Below are 20,315 nucleotides of genomic sequence, written 5' to 3'. Positions count from 1 at the left end.
TTACAATGGACACATTATCCTAATTTCATGATGCAAATGTTTTTCTTCAAGAGTGGTGAACATTCTTTTCTTGGAGTTCTAGAAGGACTTAAACTGTGGTTGCAACTGCCCTTTCTTAAAGTTAATGATTTGATTCAAGAAGTCAGAGGAAAGAAACCCTTTTCTAGAAATAGCTCATCTGTGAATTCAATGCTTTTACCTTTTTCTAGTTAGGAATAGTATAAACATTCTGGATGTACTTGATTATACTATAATACAGGGATTCTCAATTTTCTACTACTTAAGAACCGTGAGAGTGGTGGTGGGTTTGCTAACAATATAGATTTCTAGGCCCCATCCAAAAAAATGTGATTCATTAAGGGTCAAAACATTAAAGAACATTCTAGTGCCAAAGAATGCTGCGAGAATCACTGTTATTGTGCATCTAACATTCAGCTTGTGCATAATACTTATTTTGCCAGAAAATGCATTTTAGCATGGTAGTCCTATTTTTAATCATTTCCATAGCCTTCTTAAATCAATTTAAAACGGAAAACAATTTAAAAGATTTTGCCTCTTAGAAACATTAGGCAATTTCCTATATATTAGTAGAAATCTTGCCACCTAAATTTATAATTGTGCTCTGAGGTTGAAAACTGCAGGCTCACTTACTGTAGTAATCAGTCTCAAATCCCTTGGAGCATAAATTCTTATTAGCATTATATGTTATGGAATTTCTAGACAGCTTCTTACCAGTGATCTGTCCCTTTGAGCCTTTTTTCTATTTGAAGAACCACAGTAGTTCCAAATGAGGATCTCTCATACCACTTCAAATGGTAACCTACCAACCATTAAAATATACCTATATAACACGTGTGAAAGAATAATTTCTAATTGGGTAGATTGAAAATGACTGTCAAAGTCCTAATGCAGTGGCATATTTCGAATTTGAAACCATGGTTTTTGCCTCCTACCGCTTAATTCCTTTTAAGGAAAAAACCCTTATAGATTAAGTGAAATTCGTTTCACAGATGAGGAAACCAAATTATTTGTTCAAGGTCACACCTAATATTAGTGACCAAATCAGACAAAAACCCATCAGTTCCAATATAATGGCCAACCCAGCTGCATCTGTTACTACCTTTTTTTTTTTATTTCACAACTGCACCCCCATTCTCCCCTCCCCTCGCTTTTAAATGAAGTCGTTTTGTCTAACGGTCCTTCCCCACCCCCTTTTGCTTTCATGCCTTCAGAGAGTAAAACCTAGCACAACCTGTTAAAGAATAATACTGGGAGTCCACGTTTATCGCGGGGACTCTCACCCGCCCTTTTCTTTAGCCGAAAATTCAAAGGCTCTTAATCCTACATTCCTCTGGGGGAGAGAAAGGAGGGAAGTCACCCGGAGCTGACAAGTCCTTACAAGTACACGCGCGCGCCCGGGACCCAGCCTACGGGCTCGAAGTGGGAATGAAGGCTCTACTAGGGCACGAGGAAGAAAAGGGGCGGGAGGAAAACACCGTGGTGGGAAATCCTGCGCACTGGATCTGCCAACCCTGGACAAAGCTGAGCAGAAGCGAGCGTGAATAAATCTAATTAAGTGGCTGGCTGCAGACACTGCAGCACCGGGTAGAACAAGGGAAAGCCACGAAGTACGCGGCACGTACCGGGAGAAGCGCTGGGGCGACCCTTTTATAGGCCGAGGCCCGCGTTCGCGCGCCCCCGCCCCTCGCACCGCCCCCAGGCCACGCGCGGAGCCGCGGCGCTCCCTAAGAAGGGCCGGCAGCGTCCGCGTCCGGCCCCGCCCGTTCCGCCGCCTGCCCTCCCGCGAGGCCGCGGCGGCACGAGATCTGCGCCTCTGCTCCCTCCTCCCGCGGGCGGATTTCCTTACCTTGTAAAAAAGCCGACTCCGCGGTATCCCCGCCTTCTCTGCGGGTTGTGAAATGGCGGTCGGGGCGGCGAGCGCGAGCACCGCAGCTCCGGCCAATCCCGCCTAGACGCCCAAACGACCCTGGCATTCCCCCTCCCGCAAGCCCCTCCGAGCCCATCCATGACATCGGCGCTCCGCGGCCCCTCACCCAGGTGGCCGTGCCCACTGGCCGAGCCATCGATTCCTCGCGCCGGGCGCGAACCCAGCTTTCCGCTTGCCTCCTCCCTCGCTGCGTGCCCGGGGGTGGGGGAGAAAACACCTCGGCCTGGGTGTCCCGCTCGGGCGCTCGCCCCACTCCCTCCCTTTCCCGCCGCGTCCCCTCCCCCAGCTACTCACAGCCCTCCCTGCGCCACACACACAACCCCCTCCCCCAGTGGTTGCGTCCGTGACATCATCATCATGGCAACAAGAGCTGCAGCCTGGAACCGCGGAGCCCGTGTGATTCCCGGCGGCGGCGGCAGTGGCGGCAGCACCAGCACCACCGCCGAAAGCGCGAGGGCTTCTCTGCTGTTGCCCCTCGCCGGGTGCTCCTGAGAAGGCTGCGGCAGCTGTGCCAACACTGCCCCGCCCGCCGCCGCTGCTCTCGGTGTCTGTGTTTAAGGGGAGGGGGACAAGTTGAGGGGAGGGGGCGCTGCCGCCGCTGTGGGGCCGCCGCTGCGGTAGGAGCCGCCGCGGCTGCTGTTGCTACTGCCGCTGCCAGGTCGCTAGTGGAGAGGAGGCGGTGGCGGCGAACATGTTTTCAGTGAGGATAGTGACTGCCGACTACTACATGGCCAGCCCGCTGCAGGGGCTGGATATCTGCCAATCCCCCCTCACCCAGGCCCCTGTCAAGAAGGTGCCGGTGGTGCGAGTCTTCGGAGCGACACCGGCAGGTAAGCGGGCGCGGGGCGCGGGCGGGAGCCGGCGGGACGCCCGGGCTGCCTTCCCCGCCGCGCTAACGCGCGCACGCCGCCTGCCCTCTCGGTGAATCGCTGCCGCGTCTCCCTCCCCTCCGCCTTCCTCGCCTTTCCTCCTGTGCGTGACAGAAGGCGCAAAAATGTGGGTTTGTGCTAGCGCTGCGCCCCCCAAGTGGGGAGGCGGCGGGCGCCGAGTGTTTACACTGCGTGAGGCGGCGGAGCGCGGGATCCGCACTCCCGGGTGGCGGGCACGGGGAACGAGCGTCCGCGAGCACCGTTTTCTCTCCGGAGGCTGGGCCAGGTGGCCGCGCCATGTCCTGCGTGAACGGGTTCGCAGGGCCTCGCTCTGAGGTCGGTCGCTAGTGGGACCACGGACACCCCCTGCGTCTCACAAGTGCCCCTTTCTGAAAATGGCTTTAAGAGGAGTGGGGAAGTGTCAGTTGTGTTGTCAGTCGCTCCTCCTCGCCTCTTACCAGCGCTCTCCTCTGCCCCTTCCGGGGATGCAATAGGCTTAAGAGTGGCGCCGGGGGCCAGATAATCTTTCTCATTGAAGTGACCGTGTGGTTCTGCTTGCTGTGACTGCAGGTCATGACTCCTTCGAGTTTACAGCCTCGGAGTCTGGGGCCGGGGCAGCGCGTCCTCAGGTGCAATGTTTTCGGGGAAATGTGTCTGTGCAAGTCGGAAACGCGTGTTTATGGTGCCCACTTAATAACGTAAATTTCTTAGGGACAACAGCTAAACTAAGCAATACAAATATTTTTACATCTCCCTATGCTGGGTTGTGTAGAGTTGCTTTTTAAATACATGTATATTTAAAACAAACCAAAAAAAAAAAACTATTTTGAACGAGGTCGGGGAGACAGCAGTGACAAGCTACGTTCTCAAAAGCTCTTGGGGATTTATAATATAAATAGGATAGTGGCCAAATTTTTTTGGTTTGCTTTTCTTCAAGCTTCAAACTGTCTACGTGAAATAGTGGAGCTGCCTCCAGAAAGGGATGCTCTTACATCTAGCAATGTATTGTCCTGTGGGATTTTAGATAGCATTTCCCACTTGATGCTCCTTACCCTAATCACCATTCATCTTACTACTACAGTCAGTTTCTGTGGACTGCCACGGTAATAGTGCTACTTTCCCAAATACAAGCACTCATTCCAAGCAGTTATCTTTTGATGTGAATTCTCTTTGTTAAAAATTTCAACGTTGTTGGATTTGGTAGAGTTTCTTTTTAAATTAGTGAAAAAAAATTTTTATGATATGGACCTTGTAAGATGGGGAATTTGAGTGCTATCAACAATTTATTGAGAGAGTAACACTTGAAAATTTGGAGGCTGGAAAATAGAGCAATAAAGTATTCTGGAGGATAGATTTTCTGTCCTTTTAAATATAGTGCTGCTGTCTTTGTTTTTAATTGGAATTCCAGTGTAATATACTGTTTGTTCTCACTTCAGGTGCAGAGAAAGAATAAGATAGTGACGTTGATGTAGCTCTGTTCCGCCAGATTTCCAAATTGTAAATCGACATGTTCATAGGATATAACTGTCATTTCTATGTATTACAGTTTGTATGATTTGAGTTACTTTTCTACAAATAGTTTTTTTTTTCTCTACAGAAGTCATCAAGTATGTATCCCTGAATGATTTTCAAACTCGGCTTTATCTAAAGGAAAGTTTTATGTGTGGAAATAAGAGTTTAACTGTGAGCTAGCAATAATTCTATTATGTGAGAAAGTAGTCTTTAAAAAAATAAAGACTGTGATGTACTTTTGTGTTTCTCAGAATTAAAAAAAGGAAAGTAAAATATTCTATGAAAGAAATGCTTCTTCTCTTCTGGACATCTTACAGTAGGTTACCAGTCCCTGCCACCCTCCCCTTTCACCCCAAGCCACTGTTTTTCAGCATACCTGAAATGTATAATATAAATGAATATAAAAGTAAGACTTTTTGTACCTACGTTGAGAATATGAAACTTGCTACAGAGAAACCCAAACTTCACATTAAGGATTATCTTATTGAGTTTGCTCTAAGTATAGTTCATAGTTTCAAACATAAAAAAATTTGTTTTCTCAACAGGTGAAAAAAGTCACTGGCATACATTTAGAGTTTATAGCTTTCAGAAATCACACCAGCATTTTTAGCATGTCAGAAACTCCCAGTAAAATTAGCATTAATTAAACATAAACAAAAACTCTGCAATTATGTGCTTTTGAATTCTCTCCCCAAAGAAAACTACTCCAGTCCATGCAATAAAATAAAACTTGAAAATAATGTAAATGAGAGGTCAGTCTGGCTTAGTAAAAATCTGAATGCTAGGATTTTTAATGAAGACAGACTTACTATTTGAAAGTACAAATTGTTTATAGATTTACTAGTTAGTAATATAATGAAAAATTGTAACATAATAAACCTATGTTAATAAAGTACCATATCTTAAATTTTACATATATAGTAATTAATTTTGGAAGTCCTTAATTCTTTATCTTGGTTTAGAGAAAAGATGTTTTAAAATTGTTTGCTTTACAAATGAGATCTTGAAAAATAGCAGAAGAAATTATCTTCCCCAAAAATGGTAATTTCAGATTTACATTATAAATTCTGAACTGATTGGTTTATTACATGTTTACTAGTTCAGTTTCTTTGTTTTTTTCTTAAGTATCTTTCTGCTTTAGAAAACAGTCCAGTTGACTTCTGATTGTCATGTGCTTTCAGGGCATATCTTGAGTAATTTAAGAAATAAATCAAATGTCTTAGTTTTAAAAGCTCTCATATCTTAAGTTGGTGAAATTTGAAAAGATATTTTTAAAAGTGGCATTCAAATTTGGTAAATACTGACTGATTTAACCCCTTGTTAACTGAGGATTTTGATTCCTGAGAGAATCAGTTAAATTTTCTTCGTGTGAGTGATGGAATTATTTTTTTAAAAAAAATACCCTCTTTTTCTTTCACTCATTTTTAAAACGTCTTGATCATTGTTTTTACAAAACAATGTATTGAGTGTTATAACAGCATTTTTATAACTTGTTTTAATGGAGGGAAGTAACATAATAACTAGAGGATGGTGTTTTTCACTTAAATTTGAATATGGATATGAATGCTCTGAAAATTCACTTCAAATAAAATCTTAATGTTTCATTGTAAGGACCTGATTCAGGTGGACCTGTCCTGTTTCCATATCCCAACTCAAGCTTAGTCGTTTGTTGTAACTCACTTCATGTGGAGATTAGATGGCTCTCTCGGTTTTCTCAGCTTCAGGTTAAACAGAATTACCCTTTTAAAAAGCTTCCCTGCTGAGATGCAGAGTAGTAGTAAATAGAAGAGTGTGAATGAGATAGATGTTCACAAAGCAAGTAATTAAACAAAGTAGGCCAAACAGACTATAGAGGGAGCTGCTTGTCTTTAAGATTACTGTAAGGAACTCTGCCAATCTAAGACTTTCTCCAGCTAGTGAAAATTTTAGTAGACTGTTCTAGATGCTAACAGTAAAACATGAAATCAAGTGTTTCAACATAAGAAATTGATAATTCAGAAATACTATATAAATTTATGTAATTGCTTAATAACCTTTTGTTGGTAAATTTGTAGATTATCAAATATATTTGAAATGAGTACAATTTTAAAAACTAGCATTTATCAACAACAGATTACAAATAATTTCTCTAATAAAAGTCTTGTTGGTTCGTAGCCTTTTTTTGCTAAACCACTTTAAAATGTTTTAAGATTACATAATACCTATATGATAAAATTATTAGAGAGAAAGATTTTTTTAGGAGCACTACTGAGATTTAGTGATTTACCACAAACAAAATTCATCACTTTCTTTAGTAGATATTTGAAGTCTTGAGTAGCAAATTTTATTAGCTTTCTGTATTGTATTTGATTTAAAATAACAGTAAATCAGTCTTAAGCAGGAGCCCGCTTAAATCTGTAGACACAGTAGAATCTGGTAATATGGGATTCCATTCATTCAGTGGACACTTGAAAACCTACTATGTAAAATTGAGCTGTTTTTCAGGTATTGTCGTTATGAACAACTTTTACTCGCCAGAAGCTCACAGAGTGGTAGAGATGATAGACATGTAAACATAAGTTAAACAGTTTGTTTGGAGTATAATAGCACTGTGTGTATAAGAGCCATGCCTCAAAGAAGGACATGTTCAGTGACCCACCTAGGTGGCAAAAAGGGGAGTCAGGGAAGGCTTCATGAAGGAAGTATGGATTGTCATTTTTAAAGGAACTTAAAAAGAATTTTAAAATTCTGATAGAGGAACAGATACAAGGTAATTCACAAACGAAGAGAAAACTGCTCTCGGCAGGGCAGCTTGGCAATGCATATCAGAATCCTTGAAATGTTCTTTTTTGACCCTGTAATTCCAGTTTTAGGGATTTAATCTATGACTATAAATCTTTTGGCAAAATCTGATTTATCTTTTGAATCCATCTACTTCTTTTCATTATCCATCACCACCCTAGTGTAAACTACTAGCATTTTTGGATGCGTTTGCAACAATAACCTCAAAATCTTGGCCTACCCCAATCCACTCTGTTCCCTTCTACTCTGTTTCTACACCGTAATGAGAGGGATCTTTTCAAAATACAAATGTGATTATATCACCCTACCACTTGATATGCTTCAGTAGCTTTCCATTGCATTTAGGATAAGGGCAAAGCTACATGTCTTATGTGGTGGCATCTATGTGTCTTACAAAGTCTTGTATAGTGTGGCCCCTACCTTTCTATTCAGTCATGGCTTGAGCCATGTTCTTCTTACCTTGCTCTGTGTTCCAGCCATATTGGCCTTATTTCAGTCCCTTATTCTTGCCATGCTCCCTCCCACAGTGAGGCTTTGTACCTGCTGTTCCTTCTGCCTAAAATATTTTTCCATTTCTTTCACTTAAACTTTGATTTATCTTTCCTCAGGGAAGCCTTCCCTATCATAGACTCTCAAAACTGCATAAACTCCTTCATAGCACTTGCTATAGTTGTAATTTTATATATGTTGGAGATTAATGTCTGTTTTTCCCAGTAACCTCCATGAATGCTGGTTATGTGTTCATTTTTGCTCACCATTATATAGTCAGTGCTTATTACAGTGCTTGATTCTCAAGCATTTGTTCAAAGAATTAATCAACAGATCATAATCATCACAGAGAACAACCCCTAATGTCCAACAGTTGGGAAATGGTTACATCATTTGGGCATATTCATATAGTAGAATTTATGTCATTAAAATCATGTTTTAGAAGACTACAAAAATATGGGAAAATGCTGTCAATATATTATGTGAAAAAATCAGTTTACAAAATAGTCATTTATTAAGTATACAGAAAAATACACCAAAATATAAAGGTTGTTATCTCTGAGAGGTGTGTTTTGTAGTTCAGATTTTCTGCAGAGAATATGCATTGATTTTTATAATTAAAAAAAAAAAAACTATACAAAAAGTAAGGAAAAACTGGTTTTTTAGATATGGTTCAGAAATATAGTAAAAAAAGATTTGAGGTTCATATTGAGCTCCAAAATAAGTATCAACAAAAATGCATAATTGCATGATGATAGTGTTGAACTTGATAGATAAATTCAACTTAGGAACTGCAAAATAATTCTTATATTAAAGCAAGCCCATAATTTCCAGTGTTGTTATACCCATTTATATGTAAACGGATTTTAATTTTTCAACGTTTTGAAAAGTGTGGTTTTGGCACATGACAGTAAGGAAACAGATCGGAGACCAGAAATTAACTCAAATATACATTAGAACAGTATATGATAATGGGTGCTACCATTATTAATCATTAGGAAAAAGAAAAATGATTTAATAAACAGTGTTGAGATAGTCATCAGGGAATATCAAAAGTTGGCTTCCAGATGAATCAAAGATTTAAATATGAAAACAAGCAAAATATGTAAGAGAATTATTTTGAATAAAATCTAGAAACGGTGAAGGCCTTTCAGAGTATGAAACAGAACTGAAACCAGATTGCTGAATTTTATGACATAAAATTCTATATAGAGAAAAATAAAGTTAAATGAGAAACAGACTAGTAAATCTTAATTGTACACTTTTCACAAAGGACTAATTTCCTCTTAATATACAAAGAGCTCCTAGAAAATAAGCCAGTCGAAAAACTGAGCAAAGAGAATTCATATGAAAAGATGTGCAATTTTATTTATAATGAAGATGTAAATTAAAGCTACAACATATCATTTATTACTATCAAATTAGGAAAGATTGGTTATGTAGTATAACTTGGGAAGGGTGAGAAGAAGGGGAAATGGGCATTCTCATACATTGCTGGTGGGAATATATTCTATGTAAAGCAATTTCAAAATCATTTTCAAAATTAAAAATGCACATATGTTTTGAACTAGCAATTTCATTCAAGAATTTTATCCTCTAAAAGATTTTATATATGTGTCAAATCAACATATAAGAATATTTGTGGCAGCATTGTTTGTCATTGCAAAAGACTGGAAACAGCCTAAACAAATCAGTAGGGGAGTGGGTAAGTAAATGATGGTATGTCTACTCAATGGAATACTAGGCAGCATTCCTTAAAAATGAGGCAGCATTATGTGTACTGCTGTGATGCCATGATGCAAAATCTAAGATATATTAAGATAAAAAAAGCAAGACACAAGACTCCACGTACAGTATGCTGCCATTTGTGTGGTTTTAAAATAAATGTATATAATATATGTTTACATGTAAATACATATACATATATGTTTGTGTATATATACATATATACATATACGTGTGTATGTGTGTGTGTATATATATATATAAATATATTTCCAAGGATACATAAGAGTTTGGTAATAGAGGACAAAGGTAGGAAACTAAATTTTTTTTATAATACTGTTTGGTAATTTTTAAATATTTTTTACCACATGCAAGTAATACCTATTCAAAGTTAATTTTTTAACTTATGTTGTGCTTGTAAGAATTGGTAATGAAGAAGAAAAATAAAAAGGCATAGTAGTTGAAAACGGCTGTCAAATGATTACAGCAATACTGTTTAATTTTAGGTTTGCTAGAGGTCTTCTAATTCAGAGCTTCCAGTTGATGCCATGTGGTTTACTGGAGGATGGCTCTGGTGGAGTGGGGTCTGAAGGAAAGCTGTGGGGTTCTTGTAAGCAGAGTGCATGGTGACCAACAACAAGCAGATATCTTACTGTTCCTTTTAATATTTTAAGTGCATTAAAGGAGGTGCTTTACTTCTTGGAATCGACTTCAGCCAGCCACAGAGTATATAGCTGCTTCTTGTGGAGAAGGGATCTTGGAGCTATTATTGGAGTTTGTATTTCGGGTGCCTGAGGAGCGTATCACCCAGCACAAGGTGCAGCCCACTAATGATGAGAGGGCACAGTAGCAGGGATGTTGCCCAGGGAGGCCCAGCTCTTGTCCTGAATCTCTATATTCACCTGATTTGGATCCCCCCTAGCAATGTGCAGCCGATGTGTCATTAATTTAGTGCAAAATGACTGCCTAATAGTGCATGTGTGTTCTGCAAAAATGAAACATCATTGTTATTTTGAAATGTTGTTCCTGATGTAGAAAAGGTTGGATTTGAAATTCATATTCTTATAAACCTTATTCAGATTTTTTTCTTTTATAATTATATAAAGAAAATGTAATAAATATTTTTCACCAAGCACTGTTGGTGCCACCAAATGCCCTCCTGTTGGCCACTGTGCTGAATAAATATTTACAATGTGAAAGAGGTTTGGAAACACTGTTCTGGTCAAATCCTGTCATTTTGTATAAAGAAAACATATCTGGATAGGTAAGCTCAAGCATGTGTCCAGTGTCCAGTAGTTGGTTGGTGTGGGGCTGGGTCTGAAAACAGAATCTTAACTCAGCTTTCACTGCTTCACATTGGCCCCCAAACCTGAGGGAAAATTGTAGGAACACATCGATGATAGTTGAAAGAGGAACATAGAGAACTTTAGAAGAATTATTAGAAGAATTGCATGTACACAGCTTAGAAATCTTTGAGGGCCTGCAGTGTCCAGTAGTGTGAAAAATCTTCCTATAAAATTGGTTATACTAGGATTTGTTTTATGATAATGGTATCTTTTTCCTTTAAAAAATAATAATAAAGATTAGATTCTAGCAAGAGGAATTTGAGATATAAATAAAAATTCATACTAGAATTATATGTATAAATTTTTCCAAAGAAAAGGACTGTATCGGGAGACCTTTCAAGTTCCTCTGGTGTTATAATTACATTTTCTCTTGTGTTTTGATTGAATTAGAATTTGTTCAATTAAAAATATGAAGGAAAAATGATTCTGGTTTACGTAGGTTGGGATTAAATGGGCTTCAAAGGATGTTTCCATTAGCCCTAGATATTTTAAATACTTATAAACTTATTAAAATTTAGGGGATATGGTATGGTGTATGTCACTTTGGTACCTGGTTGTAATTTTAACACTGCTAAATAAGAGAAGGAATAATGGAAGTTAAAGTACAGTAAAATTTGGGTAAAATTGTGTTAACTTATAGTTTTCAGGTAAGATACAGATAAGGCAGGAGTAGGTGTCTTAGGTGATTTAAAAAAACTCCAATGCCCAAACATAAAATGGATGCATTTTTGAGACAAAAACAAATGATAAGTATAATCCTTTCAATGACAGTCTATTTAACCTTTTGGTGTGTGGGCAGTGTTTTGTTTCGAGGAGGATCATTTTAAATTTTCCAGATCTTCTATGTTTCTTCTAGTTCTCTAGAGGTTTAAATATTTCATTTTTTTAACGGAAAATATTTTGTTGCTTAATTAGTACTGGCAAACTGGACTGTTTTCTGCAGTAGAAATTGAATCTGTGCCTAGCAAAGTAATTTCTGAGAAAAAAGAGTCATAAATTGTCATGGGAAAATTTAGAGGGTTTTTTTTTTTTTTTTTTTTTTTTTGTCCAATTCTATTTTCTTTTTCATGATAGTTATAGGAAATACTAAGAATTTGAGGTCAATTTCCTTGGGGGAAGTTTTTAAATTTTCTTTGAGTTGAGAGAGCATTTATTACATAAATGATTCAAAAAATAAAAGAAAGCGTGTTACCTCAAAAATGCTTGTGTAGTATATAACAGTATAACAAGAGTTTTCTATTTTTCTTCCTTTTATTACATATACCAAGGAAGTATAACAAGAATTAAAAGAAATATCTTATTTTGCATATATATTTACACTTCAAAGTAATTTCTATATTAAATTAGGTTTTATTTGAGATGATGAAATGAAAGACTTTGTAAATAAGAATACATGTTGATATGTGAAAAAATGTGAAGTTAAAACATGTTGGCATACTCCTAGTTTCTCAGAACAAGAAAATGACTAATCTAAATTTCATTTCAGAATAAAAACCAAGACAAGCCACATAAAAGCAACCTAAAAATTAAACTGTCATCATATTATTTGTTTTAAAACTATGGAATAATATATCTGAGGAAGATTTCTCTCAAAATTGTTTTTCTCAATTTCAAGTAAGTAATTTATTTTGGTTAATATATTGGGCATGAGGGGGGTGGGGGTGAGCCTTGGCATTGAAGTTAATAAATCCTACTCATCCTTAAAGTGACAATTCAAATATCAATCTCTTTAAGCCTTCTGTGACTCCTTTGCCCATTCCTAAAAGATTATCTCTTTGGTTTCCCATAGTCCTAGTCCCCTTTCACATTGCTGATAAAGAACTTAACTGCACTGAGTATTGTGTTTGTAGAAATAAATCATATGGCACTATCTTCATGTGCCTCCCTGCACCCCTGCCCCATACTCTGCACACCACTGTCTACCGCTGAGTGACACTGGGCAAATTATTTTACTTCTGTGGGCCTTAATATCCTCCTATGTAAAATGATTTAATAATCTCCACCTCATTGGATTATTATGATTAAATACAATTACCAGCAAATGTCTGATATGTATAGTAACATAAGTGTTACTTTACTCTTCTAACTTATCACAGAATGTACCAGAATCTACCACATTACTTCTGTATATGCTAAGCACTTTTTTAAATGTTTGAGTTGAACTGAAATGAAACATTAAAATTTTGTAGCATTTATTCGTTCCTCACAATAGGATGAATTAAAATACCTGCACATTGTGGTGTAAGGCTTTTTACAGTTGGTCACTGATTCACATGCCTACCTACTTAAAACACTTTTTAAACAGTTGATAATTTTTTTTTATAAATACCCCCACCCCAGGCCTGATTTTTCTTTTTAAACTGTCAATGTGTGTATGTATATAGACAGAAAAGTGTCCAGGCCGGATCTTGCCTTGAAAAAGGGCAGTGTGAAACCATTGGTCAAGGAGTAACTACAGTTTTCCAATGCTGCAGATTAGGTTAAGTGTAATCTCTTGTGAAAGAGCCTTATTTTCCAAAGCCATCAGTAGTGCCTTTATTATTATTATTTTTTACATGATGGTAAAACATGTTGAAAGTGTATGCCAGAGGTCATAGTAAAGGTGACAGTGGGATTTATTGCTCTCTTTTTGGTTTTGCCTTTTGTGAATTTCTAACACACACACACACACAAAATTGAAGCCAGTGACTTTTAAACCTATGTAGGATTCTGGAATGTGGACCATATTAATTCATTATTGCCTGGAGTTTCAGTTTTCTTCACCATATTTTTTCTACAAATATTCTTAGGTTTTATTCTGTTTGATTTTTTAGTAACACTTTTTCATTTTATTGAGTCATTAGATTAATTAATTTTGATGGATTACACCTTGGTTGATGATGCTTAGTGATTTTAAAATAGAAGCAAGGCTAGTCAAAAGCTTAATTTAATGCCATTTTACTAACAGAGCTGATAAACCATTTATTGAGCCCTTACTATGTGCCCCGTTCTAAATGATTTATCTTCACAACTCTATAAAATAGGTAATATTATCCTCATTTTACAGTTGAGGATATGAAGCATGGAGAGGTTAATTAACTTTTGCCTAAAGTTATTCAGCATGTGTTTATTTCTTAGCACGTGAGAATTAAAATGAGGGAATATGTATTAGGCCATTACCTGCCTAAGCACAAGAAGCAGAGAAGCAAAATATGAGCTATATGTCTTCTAACACTTCCAGAATCTGATGATAGAATTATTGAGACATGACAATGACCATGAATATAGTCTTACCTCTTTTTATCATAATATACCATGGTATTCTATACTGACCCATTTTCTCCTGAGCAGTAGTAATGACTCCTCTCAAATTCGTGTTTCCATTTGGACTGCATTATTTTGTTTAATGTATATGTATTTATAAGATGATAGTAGGCCTTTACTATCAATCTAATATAAAATATTTTTACAAGATTAATTTACACGAGTAGTATATGACTATATTCTCATTGTGAAATTTAAGAAACAGAAACAGGTAAAGCAAAAATTTTCCTTGATTAGCAGTACTATCCCCCTCTTCACTTATATCAGTTTTCGCATAACAAACCTTCCTAAAACTTAGTGGCATAAAACAATAGATATTTGTTACCCCATGATTCTGGTCTTGGCTCAGTTTAGCTTTGCTCCTGGCTGAGTTGGTTTACCTGGCTGCAGTCAGCTGGAAGCGAATTGGTCTGTGATGGCTCTATTCTTGTGTCTGGATGTTGGTGCTAGCTATTGGCTGGGGTGGTGGAGGCCATGTGTCTCCAGCAGGCTCTCCTCCATTTGGAGTCAGTCAGTAGGGTTTACAGGAGCAGAAAGTGAAGGCAAGCCCCATGTTTTTTGTTGTACCACAAGCCAAAGTAAATCACATGGCCAAGCCCAGAGTCGGTGTGGGAGGCATTTCCTAAGAGTGTGACTGACTCATTGAGGGGTTAGTACTGCAGTAATCTGCTATGCCACTGTTGCTGGCTGCCTCATTTTCAGGAAACATTTACCAGTGTAACAGTGCCCTGATCATGAAAAATTATAGTGTTTATGTAAGCAATTTATTCAACAGTTCAGATAACCTGAGTTAATTCATTGTTCTTGTTTTATTCCATTCTCATCATCCTTTGGTATCATTCCTGGTCCTATTCACTCAATTTACTAAGCACCTACTGAGTGCACAATAAGGTACCATGAGGTGAGCAGCAGATGGTGCAAGACTGCTGTGTTCATGGTCCAAGTTTCTTAAACTTGTCTACCTATCTTGCTTTATTATATGAAGAGAAGTCTATAAAAGCAGATAATTACAAGTTTTTTTGAAAATGATCAACAGCCCATACTAGGCTGAGTATCTTTTATGTACTACATTTTTAAAATATCTTACAAGGATTTTGTCAAGTGAGAAAAGCTGTAATACTGAGTTATTTCAATCTGTACTCCCACCAGCAATGAGACTTTTTTCATGTCTTTTAAGATTATATTCACTAAGATTATATTCTCAAATCTTTTAATCTTTGCCAATTTAATAGATAAAAACATGGATCTCATGTTTTTTTTTTTTAATTTGCATTTTTTTTTTTATTATAGTGAGAATGAGTGTCTTTTCCTATGCTTGAAAGCCATTTGTATTTCCTTTTCAGTTTACTACCTATCTTTCACCCATTTTCCTGTTGCCAGTCTTGGTCTTCTGCTTTTTAATTCCAAGAAGCTCTTCGTATATTAGAAGAATTAGTCTCTCTGTGAATGTGGTTGCAAATATTTTTCCCATTCTGTTTATTCTTATAGTAAATACCTTTTATTTAAATAGCATATTTTTATAAAGAGGTTTTGTATCTTAAATGGTGACATTTAAAGTTAGATTTAAATATTAACAAGAGAATGAGAGAAAAAGATCCTTACTTTATCACATCTTTAGAGAGCTGCCTTTTAAAACTGTGATTTAAAATTAACAGTTTGGGAAAGATCCTATCTTTGATTTACTTTTTTCTCTTCTAGGTTTGATTCTATCATGAGACCACTTTTTTTGACAAAAAGTCCAAAAGTAGGATCATCCTTTGGAGGGCTACATTTAGATGATTAGACTGTGTGGCATAGGTGGAAAATACTTTGTCACTTAAAATAAGTTGTAATAATGTTGCTTTGAGTCTTACAACACATACAGTAGTAGTGGTATAAGCAGTGCTCTAACTCTATATAACCCTTGACCTGTTCAGCCAGCCTTTACCTAATCAACCATGAAGCTATATTTGGATGGCTAGGTTAGGCCAGCCTTTTACCCACTGAGCCCCATAGAAGATAAACAGACTGTAACTTTTTTTGAGAAAGCAATGATGCTACCCACTACTCAAATAACCCATGTTTTTAATAAGATCGTAGAGAGCCACAAAGAGGGTTAGCAGAGGCATCTGTGACCAATGTAGTACTTGACATTATAAAATACTTTGACTTCTGTATAAAAGGAGATCAGAAAACAGTGAGACTGGACAGAATGTTTTGAGTCATTTAATGTATTTTTCTAGTCTTTAAAGTTGGCGGAACCTTTCTTTATATGCAGTTTTACCCATCAGCATCAAAAGAAGCAAAATCAATCGAATCCTTAATTGATTTATAGTGGGAATGGTTGAAAACCAGTTTTTGCCATATTATATACATAGTTTTCAATTTTTCAAAGTAAGGTGTTGTTCTTTAGGGTCTGTTATATCATCAACATATTTATAAATATTTCTTTGATAATTAAGAAATTTCCATTCATTTGATATCAAATTGTTGACATACCATTATTTCCTTGGTTAATCCTTTTTAAAAAACAACATTTCCGAGGTTGTAATACATCTCACAATGTATACATTTAATATAGTAATTTTCCCTCCTGAAAAGCTGATATTAAACTGATGGGGCATTTTATAATGATAGAAGACTTCTGAAAGAAAATACTGCAGTTGCTAATTTGTTTTCATCTTTTGTAGACTTTTTTTTAATCTATCTGTCATGGAATGAGATTGTCTCCCACTTCCATTTTGTGTTCTTCATTTTTGTATTGCATATCTTAATTGTTTTAAATTTGTATATTTTGGTGTTGTGTTATTGGGCACATAAAGCTTCATAATTGATGTCGTTTAAACAGTGCTTTTCAAACTTTGTGATAAAGAATCAAATTTTTTTGATACTTTAAAATACATTAAAAGTAATTACTAGAAAAATGAAATGAGAAAAACCAATAAGCAAAATACAAGCTCCCTTTTTTTATTATATTAAAAAAGTCTAGAATTCTCCTGTCAGATTACTGAGTTTCTAAATACTTTCAAGTTTTATACTTGTCTTTGTTGCAGACCAATAACAGCTAGTTCATCTGCTCAATTCGAATAGCACTGTAGATCTTTTATCAATCTAGAAACCCCTTAATTCTTTTCTTCTTGAATCCCACTTGTCCCATGTTAAAATTATTATTCTGGTTTCTTTTTAGTTTGACTGTTTCCATGACACATCATTGCCTGTCACTTTTTAATCTTTTTTATGTCGCTTCCTTTTTTTAAAACCCCATCTGAGCATCTTTCCAATAGGAAGGTTTTAAACAATAAAAATTTTTATAATTGATGTGTTTGATTTTTACTTTTATAATTTTATAGTTTTCAATTATTTTATTCTTGGTTTTTGCAGTATAGACTATTTTGTTGTATTTTTTAAAACATAGAAACATCATTTTAGAAAGCATATACATAGAAATATAATTGTAATTATAGATTTCAAGAACAAATTATTATTTTCTTTCATGTGTAATATAAGGAATTTAGCTTATTTTGACTTTTTAACACTCTGCTTCCTAAGTTAATTTTTAAGACTAACTTATTTTATGAATGTCAAATGTTTTAACTGTATCATCTTTTCTTTAAAAAACTTTTTAGTTTATGTACTAAATTTCAATCACAATTTGGACTCAACTCATGTATTAATTTGATAGGGAGCATTGCCACTAATCTATTTGTACAACACCGTTTATAATCATTCTTGAGTTCCGATTTTATTTTTTCTGTTGCCTCAAATATATTTTCAGGTACTATTTTTCAGGAGATATACATGCAGGTTACTTTTCTGAATTCCTAAATATCTGAAAATGACTTTTTGTTGTACATATACCTTCATGACAGCTTGGCTCAATATGATATTCTTGTGTCCCAGGCTTTTTCCTTTAAAATTCTCTATACATTATTCTGATATCTTTTAATTTTGACTGAGACAAGAAAATCCTTTCAATATAGAGATTCTGGTGCTTTTTATTTTGGAATTGTTCTGTTATGCCTTTGGTTATTCCTTCTATTCCATTTGTTATACTTTTTTTTTTTTTTAAAGAAATACCTGCATATTTCTGAAATTGATCACATTTCTTTTATATCTGTCTTCCCTCTTATTTTTAACTTTGTCCTTTCATATTCGTGGTGAACATTTTTGTTTCCATCTTCTACATTACTGATGTTTTTCTGCAGTATTGATCTTTCTCATCTTGAAGGTGGATTTTGTTTTTGTTTATATTTTTTTTCTTATCTCTTAGAGTTCCATTTATATCTTAATCTGTATATGTCTGTTGTGTTTTTATTCCTTCCTGGTCTTTTTAACTAATCATCTTTCCTTATGAAAGATGTTTCACAGAACTGTTTTTTCTTGTATATTTCTAAGAACATACAGCAGATACTTTCCACATTTTTTTCCATTTCCCAATGTAAACTATCACAGATTGTTTTCTTTAACATTTTAAGAAGATGTTTTATTTTTGTTGCTGAGTGTTTGTATAGGTCCCATGCTTATCTATCTATGAATAAGAGGCTGTTTACCCAGTTCTGATGTTTTGCCAGTAGGCAAAGTATGGAAAGGCCATTTTGTCATCTTCATTTTCTACTCATAGCTGATAGAATTGCCCTTTCAGATATATGAAGCTAATAATTGTGCACAACTCACTTAGATAAAAACATTCATCAATGGTGCCTCTACTGGACTCAGGTTTAAGAGTTTTCCCCCTGTTGTCACTGCACAGTCTACAGTCTGTGTCTTACAGGAGCAAACTTATTCCTGGATAATCTGAGACACTGTGCGCGCATGTGTGTGTGTGTCTGTCTGTCTGTCTCTCCCCTCCCCCCCAAGAGTATTATGTGAAAATCTTCAGATTGTAAAGGCCCTTAGGACTTCTGGCGATTTCATTAGTGAAGGAAGCTAATTTCACATCCAGGATGGAGAGAGCTAAGCTTCCTCAGTTATGTTGAAACTGGGAGTTGTTTGTTTGTTTGTTTTTTAAGAATAGATGAAGACAGGTATTGAGAGAATACAACCTTAAACATCTTAGAAAGTTTTTAGGGGGCAGCTGGTTTATATTGGAGCAGACTGTTACTCCGAAGTAGAGAATAGGGTTGTATATCTTAAATATTTTACTGAAAAATTAAAAGAAGGATTGTTCTGTATTTCATTGATTCTAAGAAGTATATTTCCCTCTCATTTTTGTATCTCAGTAATTAGGACATGTCTTACAACCTAGCAGCATCTTTTTTTCTTAGTATTGCAAAATTAATGATGTCCTATAATCACTGGCATCTTAGATTCAATATAATATATTAATAGATGCTTAGCTAAAGCCATTCTAAATTGAATCTCCCTGTTTGTTGTGAGTAAAATTAATAATAGTTTTTCTTTTCTCTGACAATTTAGGCCTTGGGTTAACTTCCTAGTTTTATTTACCTGGAAACCTGATAAAGATAGAATGTCAGTTGTGTAACCTAACACCATTGCCTTTGGTAAAAGTGATTTATAATTAGCAAATTACATAATGGACAGGGAGGACTGCAAATAAACCATGAATACTGATGAGATTCTACAGCTTTGGGCTTCCCTGGGTGTGATCATTCTTGTAATTGAGCAAGTCTTGTTGTGAGGCCTAGAAAGCTGTGTCAATGGGACTGGAAATATTGGTTGCTATTTGGTACTTCTAAGCTAGGGTAGCTACTGTACCAGTCCTTGTGATCTCATTCTCCTACATTTGACCTGCCACCTTGGGGTGCCAAAGAGAATATCCTTTGAATTGCTGTGAAGACTCCTGCTAAAAAGTACTGGACACAACTTTCCTGGCATGTTGTTTCACATTTTATATCCTGCTAAATATAACTAATGTCTAGTGTGGCCTATTTAGGTTTGTGAGTCTCAGTGTCTTCTTGGACCTAACAGGAGGTGTTGTACTTATATTTTGTGATACTATTTTTAATTTTTTGGTTTGTAATATTGGCTGAGCGAATCTATATTTATCGTTCTTCATATGAATTTTAAACTATAGATGTATGAGAATATCTACATTATGTATAGATTAAGGAACAATATAACAAAACATCTGTCTACTACCCAGGATAAGAAATGGAACATTGCAAATATCTTTGAAGTACCTGATTATCTCCTCTCCTGTCTAATTTTGGTTCCTAATTTCAGTTAATCATTTGCTTGCTTTTCTTTATAGTTTTATATGTATAAGTTCCTAAACAATATATTTAGTTTTATCTTTTTGAAGTTATTTATGTGCGTTTATTCTTCTATGATTTTTCCCCCCTTAACATGTTTTTGGGAGTTGTCCGTGTTGAATTTCATAGCTACAGTTCATTTATTTTCACT

General features: G+C 36.4%; 1 protein-coding gene across 3 annotated transcripts in view; it reads left to right on the top strand.

Moving 5' to 3' along the window:
• Positions 1 to 2,183: 2,183 nt before the first annotated feature.
• The window catches only part of REV3L (REV3 like, DNA directed polymerase zeta catalytic subunit), a 135,502-nt gene continuing 117,370 nt past the window's right edge, over positions 2,184 to 20,315 (top strand). Inside the window, exons 1-2 of one of the 3 annotated variants that reach the window (XM_016136995.2) lie at positions 2,184 to 2,778; positions 12,157 to 12,284. Coding sequence is in view for 1 of the 3 variants with exons in the window: in XM_016136994.2 (XP_015992480.2) it covers positions 2,640 to 2,778 (139 nt within the window). In the remaining 2 variants the exon portion in view is untranslated. Of the gene's footprint in view, positions 2,779 to 11,934; positions 12,285 to 20,315 lie in introns of those variants that run through there. The other 2 variants (XM_016136994.2, XM_036220992.1) reach the window with 2 other exon arrangements.

The sequence above is a fragment of the Rousettus aegyptiacus genome, unplaced genomic scaffold (genome assembly GCF_014176215.1).
Source record: "Rousettus aegyptiacus isolate mRouAeg1 unplaced genomic scaffold, mRouAeg1.p scaffold_m13_p_1, whole genome shotgun sequence".
NCBI classification, from domain to species: Eukaryota; Metazoa; Chordata; class Mammalia; order Chiroptera; family Pteropodidae; genus Rousettus; species Rousettus aegyptiacus.
Note: the sequence above shows the minus strand (reverse complement) of the source record. Positions and strands in the feature narration are given on the sequence as shown.